General features: G+C 45.3%; 2 protein-coding genes and 2 pseudogenes across 2 annotated transcripts; 3 read left to right on the forward strand and 1 right to left on the reverse strand.

Moving 5' to 3' along the window:
- Nucleotides 1–270: 270 nt before the first annotated feature.
- On the reverse strand, nt 271–1711 carry LOC136542999 (glutathione S-transferase T3-like; annotated as a pseudogene).
- Nucleotides 1712–9864: 8153 nt separating this feature from the next.
- On the forward strand, nt 9865–11801 carry LOC136544811 (uncharacterized). The gene is made up of 2 exons (XM_066536878.1): nt 9865–9884; nt 9995–11801. Exon 2 carries the CDS (start codon nt 10052–10054, stop codon nt 11186–11188), a length of 1137 nt encoding a protein of 378 aa, XP_066392975.1. The 5' UTR covers nt 9865–9884; nt 9995–10051; the 3' UTR covers nt 11189–11801.
- Nucleotides 11802–12322: 521 nt separating this feature from the next.
- LOC136544812 (uncharacterized) lies at nt 12323–15435 on the forward strand (annotated as a pseudogene).
- Nucleotides 15436–16143: 708 nt separating this feature from the next.
- Nucleotides 16144–21294, forward strand: LOC136541275 (heterogeneous nuclear ribonucleoprotein 1-like). The gene is made up of 3 exons (XM_066533089.1): nt 16144–16493; nt 16945–17815; nt 21034–21294. The coding sequence occupies exons 1-2, from the start codon at nt 16215–16217 to the stop codon at nt 17806–17808; spliced, it is 1143 nt and encodes a 380-aa protein (XP_066389186.1). The 5' UTR covers nt 16144–16214; the 3' UTR covers nt 17809–17815; nt 21034–21294.
- The last annotated feature ends 2939 nt before the right edge of the window (nt 21295–24233 follow it).

Raw genomic sequence — 24233 nt, forward strand, 5'->3', positions numbered from 1 at the left:
CAATTTCAAGAGTGAGACCACCCAGTTAATCCATAGATATGAAATGATATGTAGGATTGCTCATGCAACAGCAACCACAATGTACCCTATTTATTTGTGAATTTACTTTAAGCACAAAATACTTTAGACTGATATAAGTTTCCAACACCAATGGGTCAACAACTGACATATTCAGATAGATAGCACATTCACAGCCACTTTCAGGATGACATGTAAATCAAAGAATAGAAGTTGAGGTGTAGAGGTGTACAGGTTGCTCAAGTTACCTGTTCAGTCACTTTCAGGAAAAAGGGCCTTCCTAAGACACTTCATGACAGCAACTCGCTCCGCCTTTTCCACATTGGACATTGAACTTGTATCTTGTAAGATGAGGCTGTTATAAGCCTCCATCATCTTTGATTCTTTCTCAAGCATCTTTCCCTTTTTGGTCTCTTGTGCAGTAAGGTGGGCAAGTTTTGCGGTCTCAAGCTTCTCAGATGATAGCTTCTGCTGCAGTTCCAATATCTTCATACGGTTTGCATTTGTTTCCTCCTGAAATTTGCCTAATTTATCTAGATCAATAGCAGATTCCTTTGAGTTACCATTATCTTCACTGCTGGAGCCTTTTGACTTGCCTTTTGCAGCTAGAGCTGCCTTTTTAGCTGCATTCTGACCCATTGGTCGATTAGGCATCTCTTCCAAACTTTCATCATTTTCCTGATCCCTTTCTTCTTCAAGGTGAAATGATTTCCTTTTACGTGCATTCCTCAACTCTTCATTGTATGTTTTCCACTTTGACACTTTTCGACAAATTTTCCAAACCTCAATCCCAACAAAGGGTCCTAGTTTTGCATCTTTGTTGTCCTCCACATAGAACTTGTGGGCTGCATCAATCCACATTTGATCAGAATATCCACTTGTAAATAATCTACGAGCCTTTACATAAGCACATTCAAAGAGGTCCGTCCACCTATTAATCTTGTGCCATCTATCCTTGCATTGCTTCAGATTTCTCTTTCGAAGTGGTGGGGTATTCTTGTTGTAGGATTCAACAACCTCACCCCAATACTGGTTACCACCCTTATCGGCTCCACAGGTAGAGTCTGTTGAATGTTCTATCCAAGCGCTCATCAATCTAAGATCCTCTTCCTCTATCCATAGGATCCTCTTCTCAGTCCTAACATTGTCATTGTCAAGTAATATTTCTACTTCGGGCTGTGAACTTGCATCATTGTTGGTGGACAGTGGTCTATTCAAAGGGCTGTTGTGAATAGGTGCACTACCAAATGAAAGTTGTGTGGCTGATTTCTGAAGTAGCTCATGAAACCACCAGATGGACGTGGATCTTTGTCCCTACAGGAAACAAACAATTACCAGGAGAAGAGGCTTTGAGTTGCAGAATATAGCAGAATCATCTACTGGATCTTAAACAATGATTGTAAATTGAAAAAATCACAAACCAGGAGAAGAGGGATTACCATGATACAGGAGAAGAGGGATCACTGCCGGCCGCATCAAACTAGGCTTGAGACGGTGAATGAGGGAACGGAAATCCATCTATGCTGGGGAAGCCACCAACGCTGGATCCATCAATGGAGGATGGCGCCGTCGCCGCGCCCTTGCCGACACCACCGGTGGTTGGGCGGGTCCCTGCTGCTGTTGAGCTGCCGCCACGTCCGAGAGAGCGGGCCGTCAGCGCCAAGCCACCACCACGACCGAGAGAGAGAGCCATCGGCGCCGAGAAGCCGTCTGCACAAAGAAGCTCTTTCAGTCTAACACATTCAGTTGGGTATAATGCAGAATTCAGAAAATCATGCAACAATCATGTAAGAGCTGATTCATTAGATGGACTCTAGAATCTGAACTGTAAAATTTTTCATGTGAACTCTGAAATCTCAACTATGAGCTGACACTAAAATTATTTGTGGAACTCTAAAATCTGAACTCTAAAATTATTTATGTGAACTCTGAACTATGAGCTGACACTAAATTTTTTTGTGAAACTCTGAAATCTGAACTGCCCAACACCACCAGGCATGCTAGAGTTGAAGGCCAAGCTCAATTTTTTTGCTTGGACGACTCAATGGCACCACATGTTTTGTTGATGCTGGTATCAGTCCAAATGACGAATTGAACTTATCAAGAACAGTAGGAATCAAAGTTTACTTCTACCACCCAGAGCAAAATTTCAAGAACAGTAGGAAACAGAAGGAGGGAATGGGAATCCATTGGTGAACGCCGAAGAGTTGGGGAAGCCACCTCTGTTGGATCCGTCGTCAATGGAGACTGGCGTCGTCGTCGTGCCTTTGTCGACGCCAATGGAGGTTGGGCGGGTCGTTGCTGCTACGGAGCCGCCACCACGTCCACCACGACCGAGAGAGCGGGCCACCAGCACCGCGCCACCACCACGCCCAAGGGAGAGAGCCCCCAGCGCCGAGCCACCACCATGACCTAGGGTTTGGGATGGGACCGCCGTTGCCGCATCCAACGCCGAAGCTATGGATCCCTTCTTCTTCCTAGCTCCGACCGGTGTAGACATCTCTGCAGCACCCAAATCGAACGTGAGGAGGGCGAGGTGGAGATGGATGAGAGGGACTGGGAAAGTGACGAACTGGAGCACCTGTGAGGGAGATATGGCGGGCGGAGATGATTTGGCGCGGAAACTTCCCACGCGCCCAAATCATCGCTGCTCCCGCGCGCGCCGAAGGCTGTTGCCCACATGAGATCCGGGCGCGCCGTCGCCTCTAGACGACGAGGCCGTACAACGGAGCCTCGGGCGTCTCTTCCGTCTGGGAGCACGGGACAAGCCCATCGCCTCGCGAGGCGACGGGGCGCTCGTCTCTCCGTTACATTGGGGGGATTTCTGCAAAATCGTCATCAAAGAGACGGGAAAAAAATGTCCGTTGTACGTGCCCTCATGTCTGGTTTTCCTTCTGCCTGAAACCCATATTGGTCCTGCTATCTGTAATGCCCCTTTTGGCAACAGCCTTCCATCAACCGAATGCACTAGTTGACGCAGCATGGAGGTTCCAACTTCCAAGCTAAAAGGGGTTTGAAACGAGAGTAGTTGGCGTGGAAATTTTTTTCTTATTTTTTTCATCCTGGTAGTGCTAGCGTCCGGACGCCCATGCCAGCACGCCATTTCGTGCGCCCCACGCGGGGCTCACATCGTCCGAACTTCACCAACATTGAGAAAAGGGGGAGGGGCAGTGCCCGCCTGCGCCTTTGGTTCGGAAGGACCGGCGATGTTCCTTGACCGTGGCGTCGTACCGGATGCCACAGCCGGCGCTGGGAGAAGGAGGAGACACCGAGGCAAGGTAAGAGAAGACGAGGAGGAAGATGCAACACCTGATCTACTTTTGAAACATCTGGATGAAACACTTGTAACGAATGTCTGAAGACAAATAAAACACTTGAAATATACGTCCGAAACACTTACAAAAACACTTAAAACTAATGTAAACATACGTAACATTTAGATAAAACACTTGCAACATACACCCTCCATTCTGTATACCAAGCGTGCTCGTGTCTTTTTTATTACACCGTTTTAGCAGACGTGCTCAGTGCTTTAATATGTGATTAATGTAGCAAGTTAATGCATGTATGCATACAAAATGGGCGGTGGCCAATAAAATAGGAAGCATGCATGGAGAGAGCCAATGAAAGAACGAGGCATCAGCGGACGTCTTGGTATCTGCATTTAGACTCATTGCACCCGGTAAAAGTGGAACGTGTGAGTATGTGTGCGAAACATTTAGATAAATACACTTGTAATCTACATCTGAAAAAATAGATAAAATATTAGAAACAGAAGCTCGACATACTCCCTCCGTTCTTAAAAGAATGCAATTCTGGAACATTATCATATTTTAGTATATCACATTTGACCAATTACAGATAAAAAAGTATTAATATTTATAATATAAAATAAATATCATTAAATTAATTACGAAATGTATTTTCATAATAAATTAATTTGGAGCCATAAATGTGAATATTATTTACTAGAAACTTGATCAAACGTGAAGCACTCAAAGTGGCACACAACCCATAGTTACGTTCTTTTAAGGACAGAGGTAGTACGTGTGCAATCATTACAACATATACAACATCTTGATCTACTTTTGCAATATCCATATAAAAAACTAACAACATAGCTATGAAACATCTAAAATACTTGAAACATAGTTTTGCACATGGTGTCGATTCTAGCCATTGGAGTTGGAGCCGACGATGAGTGGCAGCTCGCGAGCACCACCAACACCAACACGATGGTGCGCAAGCGAGCACCACCAGCCAGCCACCAGCACGGGCCTTGGCTCGGGCGGGCGGGCGGCGTGGGATGGGGCACGCGACAGCAGAGAGACGGAGTGGGCGCACGGTGTTCGGATCGGATGGACGCATATGTCCTATCATTATCGTTTCCATCCGAGTAAAATTTTGGTGAGCAAGTGGCAGCTTACATGACATTGTGTAAAACTTGCTTTTGTTGAGGGAAAAAGGAAACCTTATGAGCTTTGGTAACAGTGGAAGCTGGTTAATGCTCAACTTAATTTCATGTTGAACTAAAGCTGAATACTTTAGTTTGCCACATGCAGCGCCACCAACTCCAACATTATAGGTTTGGAGTTTGGACGAGCTTTGAAAGTTGTTCACTTTGGATTCATGTCTTTTTTGTTTGGTTCAATCCTGCATACGTTTTGTGCCGAAGTCTCTTCGGGAGATGGAATTATGGCCTTGCATCGTCTGTGTGGGCCGTTTGCTTTCTTTTTTGAGGAAAATGGGCTGATTGCTAGATGCCGGTCATCAGAGGCCTTCAATCGTTGCTCAAAAAAAAATCAGGCCTTCAATCAGGTCCGGACTCCGGACTCCGGACGAACGAACTAACCAACTCGGCCTCTTTTTCCAATGGGCGAATCCCCGTCCTTCCAAAAAGAAGCTTTTACATGTATGCCATTAAGAAAATTTATAATTACACAAAACTCATTAAAAAAGATGACCGCACACAGGTGTCACTGCTCTAAACTTCTTTGCCTTACATGCCATTCCGTCCTTGTTCCGTTTGATTTTCGCCGTTTGGTAGCCCTTACAGGTGGGACCGGCCAGTAAAATTGTCCATGTTGCCCTTGGACGGTGGAGACCGTGTTGAATATGATTGACCACCACCAGTCCCTCACTCTCCCCATCTCACTCGAGTCCTCTTCCCCCAAACCCTAGCGGCGACTGTACCGGCGGCGGCGGCGGCGGGAGGGAAGAAGCCAATACCCCGTCTTTGCGGCGTCGGCGGGGAGAGAAGAAGACAATTCGGCCCTGCTTGCGGCTACAGCGCGGAGAGAAGAACCCCAATCCCCCATGCTTGCGACGTGGAATGGGGTAGTGGAGCAAGGAAGAGGAGGCTTGAAGGAAGAGACCGTGAATCCTCCGGATTGGCGGCGCATGGCCGCGAACAAGGGGACAGGCGCGGGCAACCGACCTCCCTGGCTTCCTGACGGGTGAGTACCAAATTTAGGGTTTTTTCCGCTTCGATTGCTTGGTCCTTGTGATTGTGGTCAGTTAGGTGTTTGATATAGTGTGATTTTAGATAGATAGATAGATGTATGTGAACTCACTGTTGTTCATCTGTAGGATGAACCCTGCTAGTAGCTACAACCTAGAAATCCAGATAATTGCTCGCCATACTCGTGCTCAGTGGTTTAGCTTGAACAAAGTCGTCGATGTTGATCTTACCAACTTTGTAGATCTACTTGCTGAAGTTGAGAATAACTATCCTTCTGATTATGGGGATGTTGTGAGATTATTTTACTTCTGCATTGAGAGACAGATGAACATCCAAGTTTGCACCGACCAAGATTTGCTTGACATGTTTGCAAAACATAGTGCTTCCAAGTGCTACTTCCTGACTTTTGATTACCACAGCCCCAGTACTGAGCCTCCTAAAATTCCTCCTTGAGATTTTAACAATTCTTGGCAGTCTATTGAGAACCCATTCACCCCTTCATTGTCTTGTCCTAGCATTGCACAACCAAGCCATACCTAGAGTGAAACTGCAGATGATGAATATCTGGTTAACCCAAACCATCCAATGAGCATAGGGGTGTTGATGAGGAAGGGTTGTATATAGACCTTGGTCCTCAACATCCACCACCTCAAAAACCTCAGAGTCAAGGTTGCAGCAAACAAAGCGATGGTGAAGGATCTAATGTAGATACATACTGTGAAACAGACAGTGATGATGATGATTATAAAATGGAGGATGTAGATGACATTGTTAAAGATAATGAGCCTGGTCATATGCCTGATGCTCAGTATGACAACAAGGATCCTCCTATGACAGTAGGCAGTGTGTATAGAGACATGTATGCATTTAAGCTGGCTTTAGCTTCACATGCTATCAAACATGAGTTTCATTATGACATTGAAAAGAGTGACATAGAAAGGTACAGAGTTTACTGCTGTGGGAGTACTGAGGGCTGCAGGTGGAGAATTCATGCCTCAACCATGAAGGATGATGAATCAATTAAGGTAATCTGTTAGTGTCAAATTTGTATGCTTTTTTTATCTGTCAGTTGTTTTCAGATATAAGCATTTTATTTTTATGTCATTTATAGGTGAAGAGGAACCCATATCCCCATACCTGTCAAAGCAAAAGGAGGTCTGGCTATGTAAAGGGGTTACATAGTTTTTGGTCTGTGAACAAGTGATTGACTGGTTGAAAGAAGATGCAACTGTTGGTGCTACTGAACTCCAAAGGAGGCTGAAAGATGAGTACAAAATCTTGAAACCGTACAAGAGGGTGTACCATGGTAAGAATCTTGCATTGGATAAACTATATGGGCCCTGGAATAAAAGTTTTGATAACCTGTATAGATTCAAGGCCTAGCTAGATGAAACATGTCCTGGTTCATTTGTTGTGATTGATCACCACACCATCAACAAGAATATTAGGTTTAATAGGTTTTTTAGCCCTGAAACCATGTGTTGATGGCTTCCTTAGAGGTTGTAGGTCATATTTGGCAGTAGATAGCACTTTCTTGTGTGGAAAGTTCAGGGGCCAGTTGTGCATTGCTTGTGAAGTTGATGCGCACAACTAGATATACCCAGTAGCAATAGGTGTCATTAATTCTAAAACAAATGAAAACTGGGTTTGGTTTATGGAGAGGCTGAAGGAAGCAATAGGCACCCCACCTGGTTTGACATTCTGCACAGACTGTGGGTAGGCAATAATGCATGGTGTTAGTGAGGTCTTTCCACATGCTGAACATAGAGAGTGCATGTGGCATTTAGTTCAAAATTTTAAGAAAAGGTTTAGTGGTAAAAAAATTTATGATCACCTGTGGGCATCTGCCTACTCTTAGAGCAAGTACATGTTTGAGAAACACTACCAGGCCATGGCTGCAGCCAAACCTGAGGCAATGAAGTACCTGCAACAGACTCACAAGAAGCTATGGACCAGAAGTCAGTTTGGCATAGATTCCAAGGTGGATTATGTAACTAATAATTTGGCCGAGTCCTTCAATAACTGGATAAATGAAGAGAAGGCCAAGCACATTGATGATTTGATGGATACCATAAGGCAGAAGCTGTTGATTAAATAGAATACTAAAAAAAGGTGGACAAGAAGTTTGTAGGAAAGATTCTACCTCATGTTATGCAGCAGCTGAGGGAAGACAACTTCAACCTAGACATTGAGGTCATCACAGAACATGATGGAGTTGCTAAAGTTTGTGCTAAGGGGGGGACTGGATTTAGATTTGTTGTGGACTTAAAAAATAGGACATGTTCATGCAGGGCTTGGCAAGTGTTAGGAATACCATGCAAGCATGCAATTGCCTACATAACATCTATACTAGGTGAAAAGTTAGAAGACCATGTGGATGAATGCTATTCTGTGGCCAAATTCAAAGCTGCATATGAAGGTGCCATCCCATCCATTTCTGACAAGTCTATGTGACCTGATGCCACACATGGATTCTTCATGCATCCTCTCTTGCTTAAGTCCACAGCTGGTAGAAGAAAGAACATGTACAAAGGGGCAATTGAAGGAGGTAGCAAAAGGAAATCAAAGAGGCATGAGTGTTCAATATGCCATGAGTTAGGGCACCACTGGTACACCTGTAAGACTGGGAGTCCAGTAGACATTGCTGCAATGGAGGCTGATAAGTGAACTTCTCATAACTAAAATTTATTCATATATGATATGAACTGTATTAAATAATCTAACATAACTAAAATTTCACCTGCAGGGGTCTGCCAAAGAAGAGGTAGAAAAAAAACAGCTAAAGCTAATACAGAGACAAGCATTGTTGTGGCCATAGGGATGGTGTTCCCTCCCAATGAGGCAGTGGAGAATGTTGTACACAAGAAAAGAAAGAGAAACTCCTCTTCTTCATCATCTATCTCCAAATCTAAGGGAGCAGCAACAAGTACTTCAGTCTCTACTACTACTCCTTTCTCTAGCAGGTATGCCACTTCTCTATTTCTTTCTAATTTTTTTTTGCAATGCCAACAGCCCAAACTAAACTTCATGTTTCATGTACCACAAGATCTAGAACTAGATCCAATGAACTAATTCCTATTCAAATTGTGCACCTTGCCCCTTATAATGAAGATGTTGCAGTTTAGCATGAGCCATGGGAAGCTTCAACGCTACATTTCATACACCAATGAGGAAGATTGGATTGAAGAAGAAGCTTACACCAAGGAAAGATGTGTATGCCACTCCAGCTAGGGGAACAAGCACCAAGGCTCCAGGTGACCCTTCCAGCCTAGCTGCAAATACCAGAAGCAAGAAGCAACTGCTGCTGGAATGAACAAATGTGACTCCCCCATGCTGTACTCCTAGAGAATACCTTGGCTTTTGTGCTATGAAATGCTAATGTAATGGAGCTGTAATATTTTGCATGATCAGGACATGTAGTTTATGGTACTTGCTCTGGACAAACTACTAGTGTTAGATGAAATTGTGGTTTATAGTTTGCATGTTAGTGAACAATCTGAACCATGAGCACTACTTATGTTTGTAATGTATTAAGGTTTGCATGTTGGTGAATGAACAATCTGAGAATTTTATATTTCTAGACTGCAATCATCCATCCATCATTAACTCATTCATTCATTGATTAAAGCATACAAACACAGTGACACACACACATACATAGGATCCTACTTCTTCATAATTGCATACAAGGCAAAGAATATGGCAACAAAGACCAGCTTCTCAATCCATCTGAGTTGCTGCATAACCCTATCTTGCACTACTACTCCACCATCCTGACCACCTTCCTGGATGAGAGCCATTGGAGTGGGAGTAGGGATAGCAACTGCTGCTGGCACTGCCTAAAGAGGAACAGGAGACAAAGTTGTTGTAGGAGCCACTTTTTGTATACTAGTCTCTCCCATTTCATCCTCCCACTGATAGTACTGACAACCTCCAGCCTGAAAACCAAAGCAACACTAGATTATGAACCAAACAGCGAAAACCAACATTCTAGAGCCAAATAAATAACAAGTTAGCAACACAAACTGAAAAGTAGGGACACTTGTGGAAGACACGGCGCATGTTGCTGGTGGTCATCGATGTGAACCGATTGGCAAGCACACCGTAGTTGGGGCAAAGGATCCGCCTTACCCCCCTCTACTCACAAAGGCGCTTGAAGCTTCAGACATGACAGCATAGAGCATGAAGAAGAGAGAGAACGATAGAGAGGGAACTGATTGAAGAGAGAACTGAGTCGGGGAGGGACCTCATTTATAGGAGCCACCCAAGAGACTTTTTTGCGTCAACGGCCCAACAGATTGGCGCCAAAAGCACCATCACATTGTATCTTTCTTCCTTAGGGCATGTTTGTCTTTTTTTTCCCTCTGTTACCCACAGTTAGCGTAGAACAAGGACGGAATGACATGTAAGATAAAGAAGTTTAGAGCAGTGACACTTGTATGCGATCATCTTTTTTAATGACTTCTGTGTAATTATAAACTTTCTTAATGACATTAATGTAAAAGCCTCTTCCAGGAATCCCCAATCTTCTGCCCCGAGTTGGTTTGCTCCGCCGACCACTGACTCCACGCCATGGCGGCGCCGCCACGGGAGCTGGTCGACGACGTCATCCCCGAGATCCTCCTCCGCCTCCCGCTGGACGAGCCCAAGTGGCTCTTCCGCGCGGCCCTCGCCTGCAAGCCATGGCTCCGCACCATCTCCGACCCCGCCTTCCTCCACCGGTACCGCGCCTTCCACGGAGCCCCTCCCCTCCTCTGGCTCATCGACGTGGACCCACTAACCGGTCGGGATCCCCGCTTCATCGCCACCACAGCAATGCCCGCCTTCTCCTTCCCCATTCCGGTGTTCGACACCATCTCTGCGTGGCGCAACGTCTCTGCGTACCCCCTCGACTGCCGCCACGGCCGCGCCCTGATCCGGAAGTTTGAGAATGGTTGTGAGCATTACCTTGTCTGTGACGCCGTTACGGGCGACCGCCATCGCGTGCCCCACCCGGATGTCAGTATCGAGTGGAGGATGTACGCCGCCGCCGCGGTGTTCTGCGCTGTCACCGGCTGCCAACACCTTGACTGCCACGGCGGTCGCTTCTATGTGGTCTTCATGTTCCGCAACTGGTTATTAGATTCTATCATGTCAGCGACCATTTACTCATCGGAGATGGGCGCGTGGAGCGTGCCAGCCGCAATGGAAGGCATTCTGGCACTGGAAGACATTGATGATACTAATGCCTACGGGCGTGGTGCACTTATCGGAGATGAAATCTACTTCATGCTTTCAGGGTATGCTGGGGGTGCTGGAATTACCAAGTATGACTGGGGGAAGAATTGCTTGTCTCTGGTTAAGTCTCCACAATTGGCTGTGTACAACGATGGGGTTACCCTCATGGTGATGGAGGACTATTTTCTTGGGTTCGCTGGCATTGAGCATACCAGTCTTTATCTGTGGTGCAGAATGGTGAGTTCAGAGAAGAATGCAGAATGGGTACAGTTCAGAGTCATTGTTCTGGAGAAAATGGTGCCTATGGCCAATCCCCGAAACAGAGCACATGTGGTTGGCTTCGCAGAGGGTGTGGGTGTCATCTTCATCACCACTGGTGTTGGATTATTCATGATGGGGCTCAAATCAGGGAGAGTGAAAAAGTTTGACAAGCCTAGGCGTAACTTAAGCATTCTACAGATTGGCATGCCTAGGCGTAACTACCCTACATGAGTTTCTACACTCCCGGTTTTGTATTAGCCCTTGTTTATATTTTGGCCTCCTTTATCTTTATTTGCATCTTCCATATGTTTGCTTAGATAGCTGGTTCTGGCTTGTGAATGAACTACTAGTTGCAATGAAAACACACTTTGGTAATTTGTATGTATTAGACCAAACGGAATATATGGCGCTGAAAAGGCAAACGTAATCTTGGTTCTTCAGTCTGGCTTATTAAAGACCAAGCCATTGTATTGGTGTATGCTTACAAATCTGTTGATCTAGCATTGTCATGCTACCTTGATTCATTTTTTTTTAAAACGAAAATATACTGTTAATTTCTTGCATATAGAAGCTTTTGCAATTACAAGTGTTGTGCATTTTAGTTTTTCAGATCGTTGTAGATTGTGATTGCGAGGAGGACCCGCTGATCTCTGATAGTGCCACATGGAAGTAAGACCTTTCAGTAGTACAGGAGTGGGGGATGACAAATGTGAAGATTAAAGTTTTAGTTTTGTTTCAGCACAAGACCGTCCTCGTGAATATATGAAGGACAACTTCTAACAGGTATGGTCATGTACGGAACTCATGTTTTACTACAAACTTAGAAAATGGATGGCTCAGTGAGTCCGTGTACATGAAGGAGCTCTTTTTTTTTTAAGGTCACCGGGGGGGGGGGGGGGGGGGGGGGGGGGGGAGGGAGGCTCCCCACCTGAATTTTATTGATTCAGACTGCACAAAGGCAGACTGTGAAAGTTTTGTTAGAAAATTATACATCTTTTGATCTTTGTAATCAGAAAGCACCTATTGTGCTGAACATGTAAGAACACCATGCCAAACATTGAAGCAGCTCTTGTGTTCAGCTGTTGCTATTGAATTGAGTACTCAGATTTTGTTATTTTCCCCTCCTGCCTGAAAACATGGAAGATGTGCTAAAGTTAGAGTGGGGGTGAAAAAAAAGTTACATGAAAATGATGCCTTTATTTTTCTTTAACATTTTCCAATTTCCACCCGTGTAAATATTTGGTGACGAAGTATCAGGATGGCTACTTGAGCACATTCCAATCTGGGGATTCAATCTGCACACGTTGTGTCCAAGCCTTTATGGATTGTTGTCATGCATCAGTTTGTGGACCAGAGCCCGGAGAATAGAAATAGAAATGGGCCGATCTCCCATTCTCCGTCACACTTCGCCTTCTCCTTCAGTCTTCTCCAATCGGCCAATTCCCCATTCCAACCCCTCTCCGTCCACCAACCAACCACGAGTGCGCCATGGCGCCGCCGCCGCGGGAGCTGGTCAGCGACGTCATCTCTGAGATCCTCCTCCGTCTCCCGCCGGACGAGCCCGAGTGCCTCTTCCGCGTGGCCCTCGTCTGCAAGCCATGGCTCCGCACCATCTCTGACCCTGCCTTCGTCCGCCGCTACCGCACCTTCCACGGAACCCCTCCTCTCCTCGGCCTCGTCGACACGGACCCGAAAATCAACAGGGGCTGGTCTTTCCGCCTCGTCCCCACCAGAGCAGTGCCCGCCTTCCCTTTTCCGGCGCCCGACGCCCGTTGTGGGCTGCTCCTCGACTGCCGCCACGGCCGCGTCCTCGTCGGCATGGTTGAAGACGGGGCGTGTGAATTACCTTATCTGTGACCCTGTTACGGGCGTCCGCTATCGCCTGCCCCAGCTGGAAGTAAGGTACATCTGCAACGCTTCTGCGGTGTTCTGCGCTGCCGCTGGCTGCAAACACCTCGACTGCCACGACGGTCCCTTCTGTGTGGTCTTAATGATCGGAGACTGCTCAACTAATTCAATGTTAGCAACATTTTATTCGTCGGAGATAGGCGCATGGAGCGAGGAAGCCACATGGCAAGGCATTGGTGCCCGTCAACTCTACGGGCGTGGTGCCCTTATTGGAGATGAAATCTACTTCATGCTATCAGGGAATACTGGAATTATCAAGTATGACTGGGGGAAGAATTGCTTGTCTCTGGTTAATCCCCCGCCATCAGCAGTGTACAACAATCGGGTTACCCTCATGATGATGGAGGAGTGTTCTCTTGGGCTCGCTGGCATTGAGCATTCCAGTCTTTATCTGTGGTCCAGAAGGGTGAGTTCAGAGGAAACTGCAGAATGGGTACAGTTCAGGGTCATTGATCTGGACACAATGATGCCTATGGCAAATCCGAGTGATGGAGCATCTGTGTTTGGCTTCGCAGAGGGTGTGGATGTCATCTTCGTCAGAACACTTGTTGGATTATTCATGATGGAGCTCAAGTCAGGGCGAGTGAGGAAAGTTCACAAGATTGACCCTGGTTTAAGCGTCCTACCCTACATGGGCTTCTACACTCCTGGTATTATGCTAGCGCCTGCTTATATTTTGGACTTCTTTGTCAGCTTCCATATGTTTGTTTCGTTATTAGTTGGTTCTGGCTTGTGAATGACTACTTGATGCAGTGTAAGCATTATAGCAAACAGAATATATGGCACTCAAAAGCCAAACCTAATCTTGGTTCTTCGGTTCGACTTGTTAAAGATCATGTCGTTGTATTAGTGGCAGTGTTAAATACGCATATGAATCTGTTGATCTAGCATTACCATGCTATTAAGTTACTTTTAATTTCTCTCAAATCTGAAGCTTCTACCTAGATTTTACTGTGGTTAAATCTTTGAAATTATTACTAGCACATAGCTCATTAAAGTGTAAATCCTGATTCAGAATTTGCTTATGATTGTTGTTCATGTTATTTTTCAGATCGTTCTAGATTGTCTTACCTAGGAGGACCTACTGTTCTCTGATGTGCCACTTTGAAGTAAGATCCTGCAGAATAGACGACCCATCATCTTGACTCTTGAGTATGCTGCTGGTTGTCTGTCAAAGCTGGTACTGTTAAGTTGTATATTTTCTGCTCAGTTTAAGTGCAAATGGTGCGCAAGTCAATATGGTCATGATCAGTTGTGGTGGTGGTTGAATTTGTCCTGCCATGTAGACAACAAATAGTATCTTAGTGTAATATGTCAGCCATATTTCATTTACTGTTTGCTTAATGCATGGTTCAGCTACCTGGATAAAACTCTGTACTCTATGCCATTATCCTTTAATTCCCTGAAAATCAATATGAGATTTAGAGTTACTTTCATATCAAGCAGCACTGGCAGACTTTTTAGAACATACTACTGGAAATACAAAAGTATTCTAGTCATAATGTAGTTTCAGCAGGAAGTGGTTGTTGTTTGTGATTAGATGCAAGAACATCTTTAACAGGTATGGACTTCAAATGTTTTACTAGTATAAAAAAATGGTGGAAAAAATTGATGTCTGAAAAAGACATGAGCTGCATCATTATGTAGGCTGCATTCCGGACTTTATTTGTGGTAGAGGATTGTTAATACAGAGGGAGGTGCAGAATGGATGCAGGTCAGGGTCATCTATCTGGAGACAGTGATGCCCATGGCCAAACCTGTTAACAAACCATGTGTGAGTGGTTCTGAGATTGTGGGTGTCACATCTGTGGGCACAGATGTTGGCATATTGACTTTCAAGCGTCTATGCCCCTAGTACTGAACTACTCCTTGTCTCCTTGCATATCTGTTAACCTACTTCTTTATAGCACCTATTCGTTTACTCAGTTAACCATTTCTGGTTTGTGAAGCATTTGGCATGCTGTAATTATTTAATCTTTGTCTTCACCTATAGAAATTGCCAGAGACCATTTTTTATGCGATAGAGCAAATTGTATACTTGGCCTTGAAAAACCATCGTTCATTTATGCTTTGAGATTTGAGTTGTTACAGACCACACACTGATGGAATTGCTAAATATGCATACAAGCTTGATGATCTAGTGTTACTATGTTACTTTGTTTCAGACTTTCTTTTTGAAAGATGATTGTTCTGTTGAGTTGTGGTATAGCTGAAACTCACATCTGGTGCTCTTTGTAAGCCTTTGGAATCAGTTGGTCATGAATTTTGTGCATATTCTCTCTTTTCAGAACGCTATAGGTTGTCATATCTAGCAATTGTTCACCGATGCATGAGGTGCCTCTGAATAGCAAGACCTTGTAAATTGTAAGAATCCATCATCTTGAGTCTGCTACTGTTGGTTTATATCGGAGCTGGTACTATAAAAAAGTTCTTAGTGCAGTTTAGCAGAAATGTTTGAAAGTTCCAGTTCATTACGATCAATTGATGCTGTCTTTCTTGAATTAACCTGACCGTATCATGCATTGGAAAATTGTCTCTGAGATACTTTCTGTTATGGTGGGCATGTTTCAGTTACGTTTGACGCAGTTACACTGAATCAAAACTCATGTGACATTCAGTTTTGTTTTCATGTCTTGAAAGAGGGTTGCCGAGCAGCAATTTGAGATTTCTTGGGCATACAGTTGGAAACATGAAGATTCTTTTTTTTTTTTTAAGTTTATTAGTCCAATAGTATCCGACGCTGATACAACGCAAACTGCGAGATCTCAATTCCAATCTGTTTATCTGCATGCGGTTCGTTTTCGTGTCGAACTCTGAAGTCTGAATCCGGGGGTCAAGCATCAGCTGTGGGCCGTGCTGTAGTAGTCTGGCCGACGATGGGCTGGGCCTGCAACTAAGCCTGGCTGGAATCCAGCCCAACGAGAGCCTCCAGGTCCAGGCTGGCTGTTCCGTTACGCGTCCACCACCAGTCCACCACTGACCCAGTCAAAACGGAGGAACAACCACGTCACCGGTCCACCGTATCCGAGGCGAGGAGCGGAGCCGGAGCGTGCCGTCTGCCGTGAAGACCCAGGCGGGCCAGCGGTCAACACGGATCCCGTCTCGAGTCCAAGTCCACTTCCACCTCCACCCGAACGGCCTAATAATAATCCCCAGATCCGACGGCCCGTGCCCCCGCCCCCGCCCGATCCGGACCGTCCGTCCCGTGCTAAACCCCCGTCGCGAACGAACAAATCAAATTGAACTCGGCACGCGCACACGTCCGAGGCCGCCCGCACACCGCCAGCCAGCCGCCCCTCCCTCCCTCCCTCTCGCTCCTACCCTAGCGCGCTCTCTCTCTTCGTCGGCGATGGCTGCTGCTGCTGGTCCGGCGGTGGCGGCGGCGGGCGAGGAGGAGGCCGGCGAGAGCCGCAAGCTCTTCGTCGGCGGGATCCCGGCCGGGGCGCAGGAGCCCGAGCTGCGGGCGCACTTCGCGCGCTTCGGCGAGGTGCGCTCCGTCATCGTCATGCGGGACAGGGAGACGGGCCACGGCCGCGGGTTCGGCTTCGTCGAGTTCGAGGACGAGGCCGCCGCCGCCGCCGCGCTCGGCGACGGGGACAGGCCCAGGCACTTCCTCTGCGGACGCATGGTGAGTCTCCGCTCGCTCCGATCTGAACTTGTTAAGGCTAGCTGGTGCGTACAGGGTTTGGGTTCGCGTGGCTCTGAGCTTGGTCGGTGTTGTTCCGCATGGATTTACTACTATTTGCTTACGACGTTGGTAGATATGAGGTTGTCACATGAGCTCCCACACGAATGAATCTGAGACTCAGTTTTCAAATCCTATATAGCTTAGGGTCATGCTTCGGGAAATTGCAGGTATTGCTGTCCGCTTGATATGTAATCGCGTCTTGCGGGCTCACCATTGCATCTAAATTGCTTTATTTTTGCTGCCCTCTGACTCGGTCTGTGATGGAGCTTTTGCTTAGATGCCATGTGATGTGATGTCGTTATTAATTTCTGATAGTTGGCCTTTCTTTCGTGTATATAGGTGGACGCCGTTATTAATTTATGATAAGATTGCCTTTCTTTTGTGTACATAGGTGGACGTTAAGAGGGCCAGGACAAGAGCTTCGCGAAACCAGGGCGAGCAGCACTCTCAGCCTCAGCAGGCTGAACAAGGCCCGGGCCAGGGGAACCAGGACAATCAGACCCCCGCTGGGAACGGTGCCGCGGACAGCGGCAACAACGTGAGCTATGATTCAAAAAAGGTCTTCATTGGCGGTTTGCGGGATAACATCACTGAGGAGGAGTTCCGGGCTTACTTTGAGACATTTGGCACTGTAACGGATGTCGTGGTGATTTACGACAGCGCGACGAGCCGGTCGAGGGGGTTCGGTTTCGTCACGTTCGATTCGGAGGAAGCAGTGGGAAAGGTGATGCGGCAGAGCTTTCACAACTTGAATGGGACCAAGGTAGAGGCCAAGATTGCTATCCCCAAGGATGAGGCGTATTACCGTAACAGAGGCCGTGGCACACGTCCCTTTGGTGGGAGGGGCCCTGCTGGCTATGAAGGCTCCATGTACCAACCATACAATGCTAGATATGGCCCGTACAATGGCTACATGCCACAACCTGTTGCTGCACAGCCCTACTTTCATGCCCCCTATTTTGCTGTGGGGGCCTATCCCTATGGGAGTGGATACCCAAGCCAAGGCGTCATGACAAACGTTCCTGGCATGATGCCAAGGCGGGTTCCTCCGGCCTATGGAACATATCCTCAAATGTATCCAGGGTTTAACCTTCTATACAGAGCTGGTTATGGTGGTGCAGCCACTTCTTTTCAGCATGGAATTAATGGTGGAAGTGATAACAAAAAGGATCAAACAAATGTAGATATGCAGCAAGTTGACAACACTGCTAGCGTTGCAACAATGTTGGAACATATGAAGCTAGGTTCACAATGACTTTCAGGTGCGTGTATTCTGATACCCTACTGGTTAAAATTTATCACTCTTTACTTGTAGGAATTACTGCAATGCCCCTATTTTTTAACTATGGTTGTTATATGTTCCTTGAAATTGATAGAATATGTAAGTCTTTCCATGAAACTAACGCATAGTCTGCCAAATTTTTCGGTAGCATTTTCGTCATTTGGGTTTACATGTTTGCATTACTTAATTGTAACTGGAGTGGTCATCCTGATTCTGCTATCTTCAGCTACGATTTTAAGAATCCAAGTTCTACAAATATAGTGTTGCCATGGTGAATTCTAGCAATGTATCTTAGCACCCTAAATGGTTACTAAATACTGCATTTCATGCTATTTATTCAATTGGCTATAACGAAACAAACGTTGACATCCACAGTTCAGTGTTTGCTTTCAATATTTGAGATATTGGTTGGCAGTTCATACAGCAGTGAATTTAGTTTATCAATTGGCAAAATGATAATTCCTTCACTGTCTGGACATGTGTTAGAGATGGAAAGATGGATGTGGGAGGGTGGATTGTAGCTGTCCTGAAACAGACACAATTGTCCAGTTTATGCATCATACCTTTTTTGTTATATCTGAGTCCTGTACATCCTTCTTTACTGCATGAAAATAAAATGGAATAGTTTGTTTCCCCATTTGTGACATTCAGTGAGATATTCATGCATCCTACTTCTGGTTATCTACAAATTTGATTAGATTAAAGTAGTGATGCTTTATTCTTAGTACAGAGGGAACTGTAGTTCAACATGAAAGTCGGTTCTTACTATCTATGTTCAAAAAGGCGCTACTAGGCGCTCGCCTAGGTGCGCTTACGCGCTAGGCGGAGGGGTGCCGCCTCGCCTAAGGGGGTAGGCGGAAGAAAGGTGGCCTGACCGCAGATCCAGAGCGGCAGAGGTGGCGAGCGCAGCTTGGAGGAGGCTAGCTTCGGGTACGGCCGGGAGGCAGGGCCTTTAGTCCGTGGCAGAGGAGTTGGGGACGTTGTGCGGCGGTGGCAGCCGTGGCAGAGGAGGCGGAGAAGTAGGGACGAGGGCGGCGGCGGGTGCGAGCGGCGCGGAGGAGGCGGGGACGGGGGCGGCGACCAGCGCGGAGGAGACAGGGACGGGGGCAGCAAGCAGCACGGAGGACGGGAGAGGCAGGGATGGAGGACGGCGGGCACCGCGGCCAGTCGTGCGGTGGATGATACGAAGGGGTACGAAGGGATAGGGTGGGGGATGAGGTTAGAGATAAGGCTTGCTGCTCAGATATGGGCTTAGGCTGCTTTATGGGCCTTTCTATACAACTCTTGGCCCACAAGTGTCCTGTTTTTTTTTCTTTTCTTATAGACTTTTACAGGTAAAATATGAATGGATATAGAACACCTAGAAAAACGCCTTGAAACGCCTAGGCTAACCTAGGCTCGACTAGGCTCTAGGCTATGGGTCAGCGCCTAGAAACCGCCTAGCGCCTTCTTGAACTTTGCTTACTATAACAGTATAACTGAACCAAAATAGCTGATTTTGAATATGTTGGATGGATGCACCGAACATGTGACTTATATGGAGTAAAGTTATTAATTAATAGGTGATTCTGTGGTAATTTGTTTTGCAAAATTGTATCCTGTCGTGTGGTGACTGAACTGACTATGGGAAAAGCTGAAGCTTGAGTTAGGACTCTGTTTCTGTTTGGAATCCGAGTTTTGCTGGTGCATAGTTAAGCTTGAGGTGGCTCCAGATAAGGCAAAATTGCTGGTGCATTGTACTCCATCTGTGAATGTAAAGCATGTTTTGTTTTGTTAGAACAGCCTTTGACCAACTGTATTCTTTTAATTTGCCCTTTTATAAAACAAAATTTCAATCAAATAAGTACATTTGAATACAAATCTATTGGCACCAATTTTGTATCCCTAAAGTTAGTTATATAGCTGGTAGAGTAATTGTTGGTCAAAGGCTTCTAACACAGACAGAGGGAGTACATAATTATGTAATGTTAGAAGAGCACGGACACGCCACACTGGTTCCATTGTTGTGGATAGTGACATATGAACAAGATAGTTCTGCGCAATTCATCTGGTTAGATTTCCATGTCTTACCTTCTTTAACTGGAATACTGGATCAATCATTGTTGAGAGAACCTTAGAATAACAGTTTTTAAGAGCTTGGTACTGAACCTGGATGCTTGTAGATGCAAAAGTTTGCTAGGAAGCCAATTTATGTTTATATTGTGATTGAATGAATTTTAGTTCACCAACTGCTTGCATCATGTATTTGGAATTTTGGATTGTTATAAAGGTTTAGATGTCATGCTATCTATTTGTTTAGATGTCGTTACATAGCATTTTGCATGATATGGGATAGGTAGCTCTCTGAACTGCAGGTATGACTATAAGACAGATGTTTGCTCATTTGCCCTATAAGTCTAGAACTCCTAAAGCCAGCTCTCTCTAAACCTATCATCTGCTAGATTGACCTTGCCAACTAAAAGAGGGATTCTCGGAAGCCTTCCACTGAAGAAGAAGAAGAAGAATACTTTAGACTCTCATCCCAACCAGAGATAGACTACCTCTCACCCATTCCCACCTTGGAATGTAAACAAAGAGTCCTCCTGTGTCATGGAGAATCCTTCCTAATTGCCCTTGGGAAATAAAAGAGCTTCAAAACTGGATTGATCCTTGTTGCTCATTGACGCAACACTGATTTGATTAAGGGACCAACCAATGAGTTTATGACATGTGGCCTCACGGCGCACATGCTAGATTCACACCCGTTCGGCTTACCCCATATCCGGCTTGTTCGGCTTATTTTTTCAGCCGGAACAGTGTTTTTCTCTCACAACAATTCAGCCAGAACAGTGTTTTTTCAGCCAGTTTCAGCCAAAATTCTGCCAGCCGAACGGAGCTCGTTGGTTCTTATAACCGTTTAATACATTGTTCATGCCTGAGGTTGTCTTGTCATAGTTGATGTTGTCTGTAATCCACTCTACTAAAACTATGATGAATCTTATCCCAGATGTAACACATTAGTCTGGACAGTTTATCTGATCTTGTCCATGCACCCAGTATGCTAAATGCCATCCTTGTTAATCAGTAGTTCAACACAATTCACTGCATCCTTCTCTAGATATTGCTTTGATGCATTCAGGGTAGATTTTGAAGTTTTTCATACCGTTGATGCTCCTATATAAAGTATAAACCACTAACTGATCATCTTTTGTGTGCCAGGACTATTACTTCTACAATGATGACAGTGGAGTACAACAATTGTTTGGCAACCCGCAACTGTGAAGACTTGAGCTGAGATTCTTTGGTTGACAAGTATATCATTAGAATTCTTCAACTTACCTACCATTCCTCTTCCTCCTGCCTGTAAACTAAAGCATGCAAGTTGCTGCCTGTTGACCTCGCCCCTCTCCTCTTGTACCAATGTTTAAATTCTTGCGTCGTTTAATGTATCTGAATCAGACTATTCAAATTCGACCCCAATCGTCTTCCTGCGCAACCCTGTTTGTTTCTGTTTCAGCAATGTCGAATCTTTGGTTACTGGCTGTCTTGACAGATTGTTACCAAAGCCAGAATCATCTGTCACGAATCTGGTGAGTTGAGCTTGTGCATAGTATATCATGTTGGTTGATGGTGAGCATACTGGGCCCGATCGATCTATATGTGCACGGATTAAGATGGATGCGCATGCACTGAAGTTCCAGATGTGTAAAAGAGTCTCTCACTGGTCTGTTTGATGTGCAAAAAGGCCAGAGGCCGAGAGGGATTGAATGAAGGCTGGGACTGGGAGGGGACAAAAGGAAAGGGTACTTGCCGCTACAGGTAGTTGTTGCAGCAGCAGCAGCAGCTGCAGCTCTAGGCCTCTAGCGGTAGTAGAGTAGGGGTGCTGTTGGCATGTGAAGGCCCACAGAAGAATGCCACAAACAAAAGATGTACACCCACAAGGCAACCAGGGGAGTGAGGAATGACCCCTTGTCATTCTTGTCGCCTCAGGTCTCGTCCTCATGCGTGCACTACTGCATCTGCATGCCATGCCATGCAATGCATGGAGCTGAGGAAGCCCAAGGCCTGGCCAGGTCCTCTCCTCTCCCCTCCCATGGTAGGAGTTGATAGATAGGATAGTGTAGGGTAGGGTAGGGTAGGGTAGTGTAGGATTAGATGGATGATGGATGGATACTTTAAGATTGATAGGATGCTGTGAGAGATGCTTGATAGATGTTTGACACTATAATGTCTTGCTTGGGTGTTGCCTTGTTGAGGTGACACCATGATATTTAGTGTGCCACACAACTTGATTCTGATTGATTGCAACTTTGGAGACTCCCTTTTGGTCACTAGCCAGTAGCCGGCCCAAGCCAAGCACATTGTTTTTTTTTCTTTTGGAGCATGCCTAGTGTTTTCTTGCATGCAGAGGTGAAGCTTCTTTGGAGGGGGCAGGCAGGGCAGCTTGGACACAAGCTGCAAACAGGGGATGATGGCCACAAGCACCCCCATCCTCCTTACTCACACACACCTCTGGAGTATCTATCATCACTCCAAAGGTTAATATTCCCTCTTCTTTTGATGTCCAGTTTGGTAGGGTAAGTTTTGTGGAAAAAGATGCAGGGGCAATGTTTTGTTTTGCATGCTAGCTCCCCATGCAGGGCAGGGCAGGGCAGGGCAACCCGGCCCATCTGGTGGTCTTTTTGCAGCAGGTGTGTGGTTTTGGTGGAGCAATAGCAAATCTGCAAATGTGCTTGCCTTTGCTTTTCTGGAGTGCAAATAAAGTGCAGCGGTTAGCTTAGGCAATGAGTGTTACTATGTACTAACAGTAAAGCCTTTTGTGCATTTTGAGAATGCAAGAAAGTTGTGCTGACTGTGTTTTAGTAGCATCATATCTCAAGTCTAACAGAGATCAGTGTGTAGTAACCGAAATAAGCATGCAGAGTACTATGTATGAAATATACCTCTAGCACAAACTAGAGATTATCCATCAGCTTTATTATATATTGGACTTCAATTTAAATCCCATGGTCAAATTAAAGAACCTTGTGTATAAATCCCCTAGGAGATAGATGGTCCTAAAAGATTTCAACAGGAATCTGCACTTGTCAGACACATAAATTGAAGTCTACTCTCACCGGGGCAACTTTAGCTAGCAATTTTCATCACAAATTTTGCTTTTTTTTCTGAAAAGCTCTTATATTACAGATTAAAGATACCGGCAATACGGTCAGTCCCCTCTGGAGCATGGTATTGATGGAAATCATGATATATATAGGGCCACTCCATTCTCTTTAGTAGCAAACTTTACCTTTTGCAGATTGTTGTGTTATTATTTAAAAAACTTTATCAAGTAGGAATAGCATCATACAAAAATATAATCAGTCAAATATTCTAATATAAACATGATATGTTTTACACTGCTTCAGATAAGGACTCATCATAGTAGAGGGTTCATGTTGGTGGAGACCAGGCCTGTTCTGGTTTCAGACTATGTAACAATAAACTAGGAGCAGCAGCTATAGGATGGTCATAGATAGAATGAGGTAGGCATGTTACATTTTTTCCAGTGAAGTATCATGTGTGTGTGTCCATGGATAGATGCATAACAGTGGTGGCCTGCCACTCTTATCACCATCAGCATGCCACCACCACCAGCAGCAGCAGCATCTTTTGAGCAGTATATATACACAGGTTTTGTCCTCAGCTAGAAACTCTGGTGCACAGTCTGCTAGCAATTAATTGACAAATGTACAAGGCAACCTACTGTTCCTCCTTGGCTGCTTCAGGCACTGTTTTTTCTCCCCTGCCTTTCTCTTTTCTTTTGCAGTGTATGCTCAGTACAAATATATTTGAATAGCAACTCGTAGCTCCTGTTCCTTTGACATTTGAATTCCTTTTTGAGCATGAGTACTACATACTAGCACTTCTGTAATCTCCTCTTCCTAAATTAATGTTAATTTGGTATGGTATGGCCATTGATTGGATAGAAGCGAGTGCTGTAGTTCTGTAACTCTGTTTTTTTTTTTTTTTTTGCAAAATTAAATGGCTGCTGCTTCACTCATGTACTGTACTATGGTGCCAAGACTAATCTAGCTTTATAGGCAGCAAATGGCCATGCACAAAATGATAGGCAGAATGCATGGAACTGCCATCAAATCGATCCACACCAGCAGCTTTATTTGGATGGAAAGGAATATTTGACGCAAGAATGTTTTTGCGGGGGTGGTTGGTTGTTACTACTCACACATATATCCCCGCGGTTTCAGAGTGCTTTGCGGGGTGCAGAGAATGAACAAGGTCTAGTGGCATGGGAACTAGCTGCTAGTCATCACTCATCAGCTGTATGTATCCTGCTGCTATGTAAAAATACAACTATGGGTTAGTAATTCACGTTCGACCAAGTTTCTAGTGAATAATATTCATATTTGAGGCTTCAA

This window comes from Miscanthus floridulus, chromosome 3 (genome assembly GCF_019320115.1).
Source record: "Miscanthus floridulus cultivar M001 chromosome 3, ASM1932011v1, whole genome shotgun sequence".
Taxonomy (NCBI): domain Eukaryota; kingdom Viridiplantae; phylum Streptophyta; class Magnoliopsida; order Poales; family Poaceae; genus Miscanthus; species Miscanthus floridulus.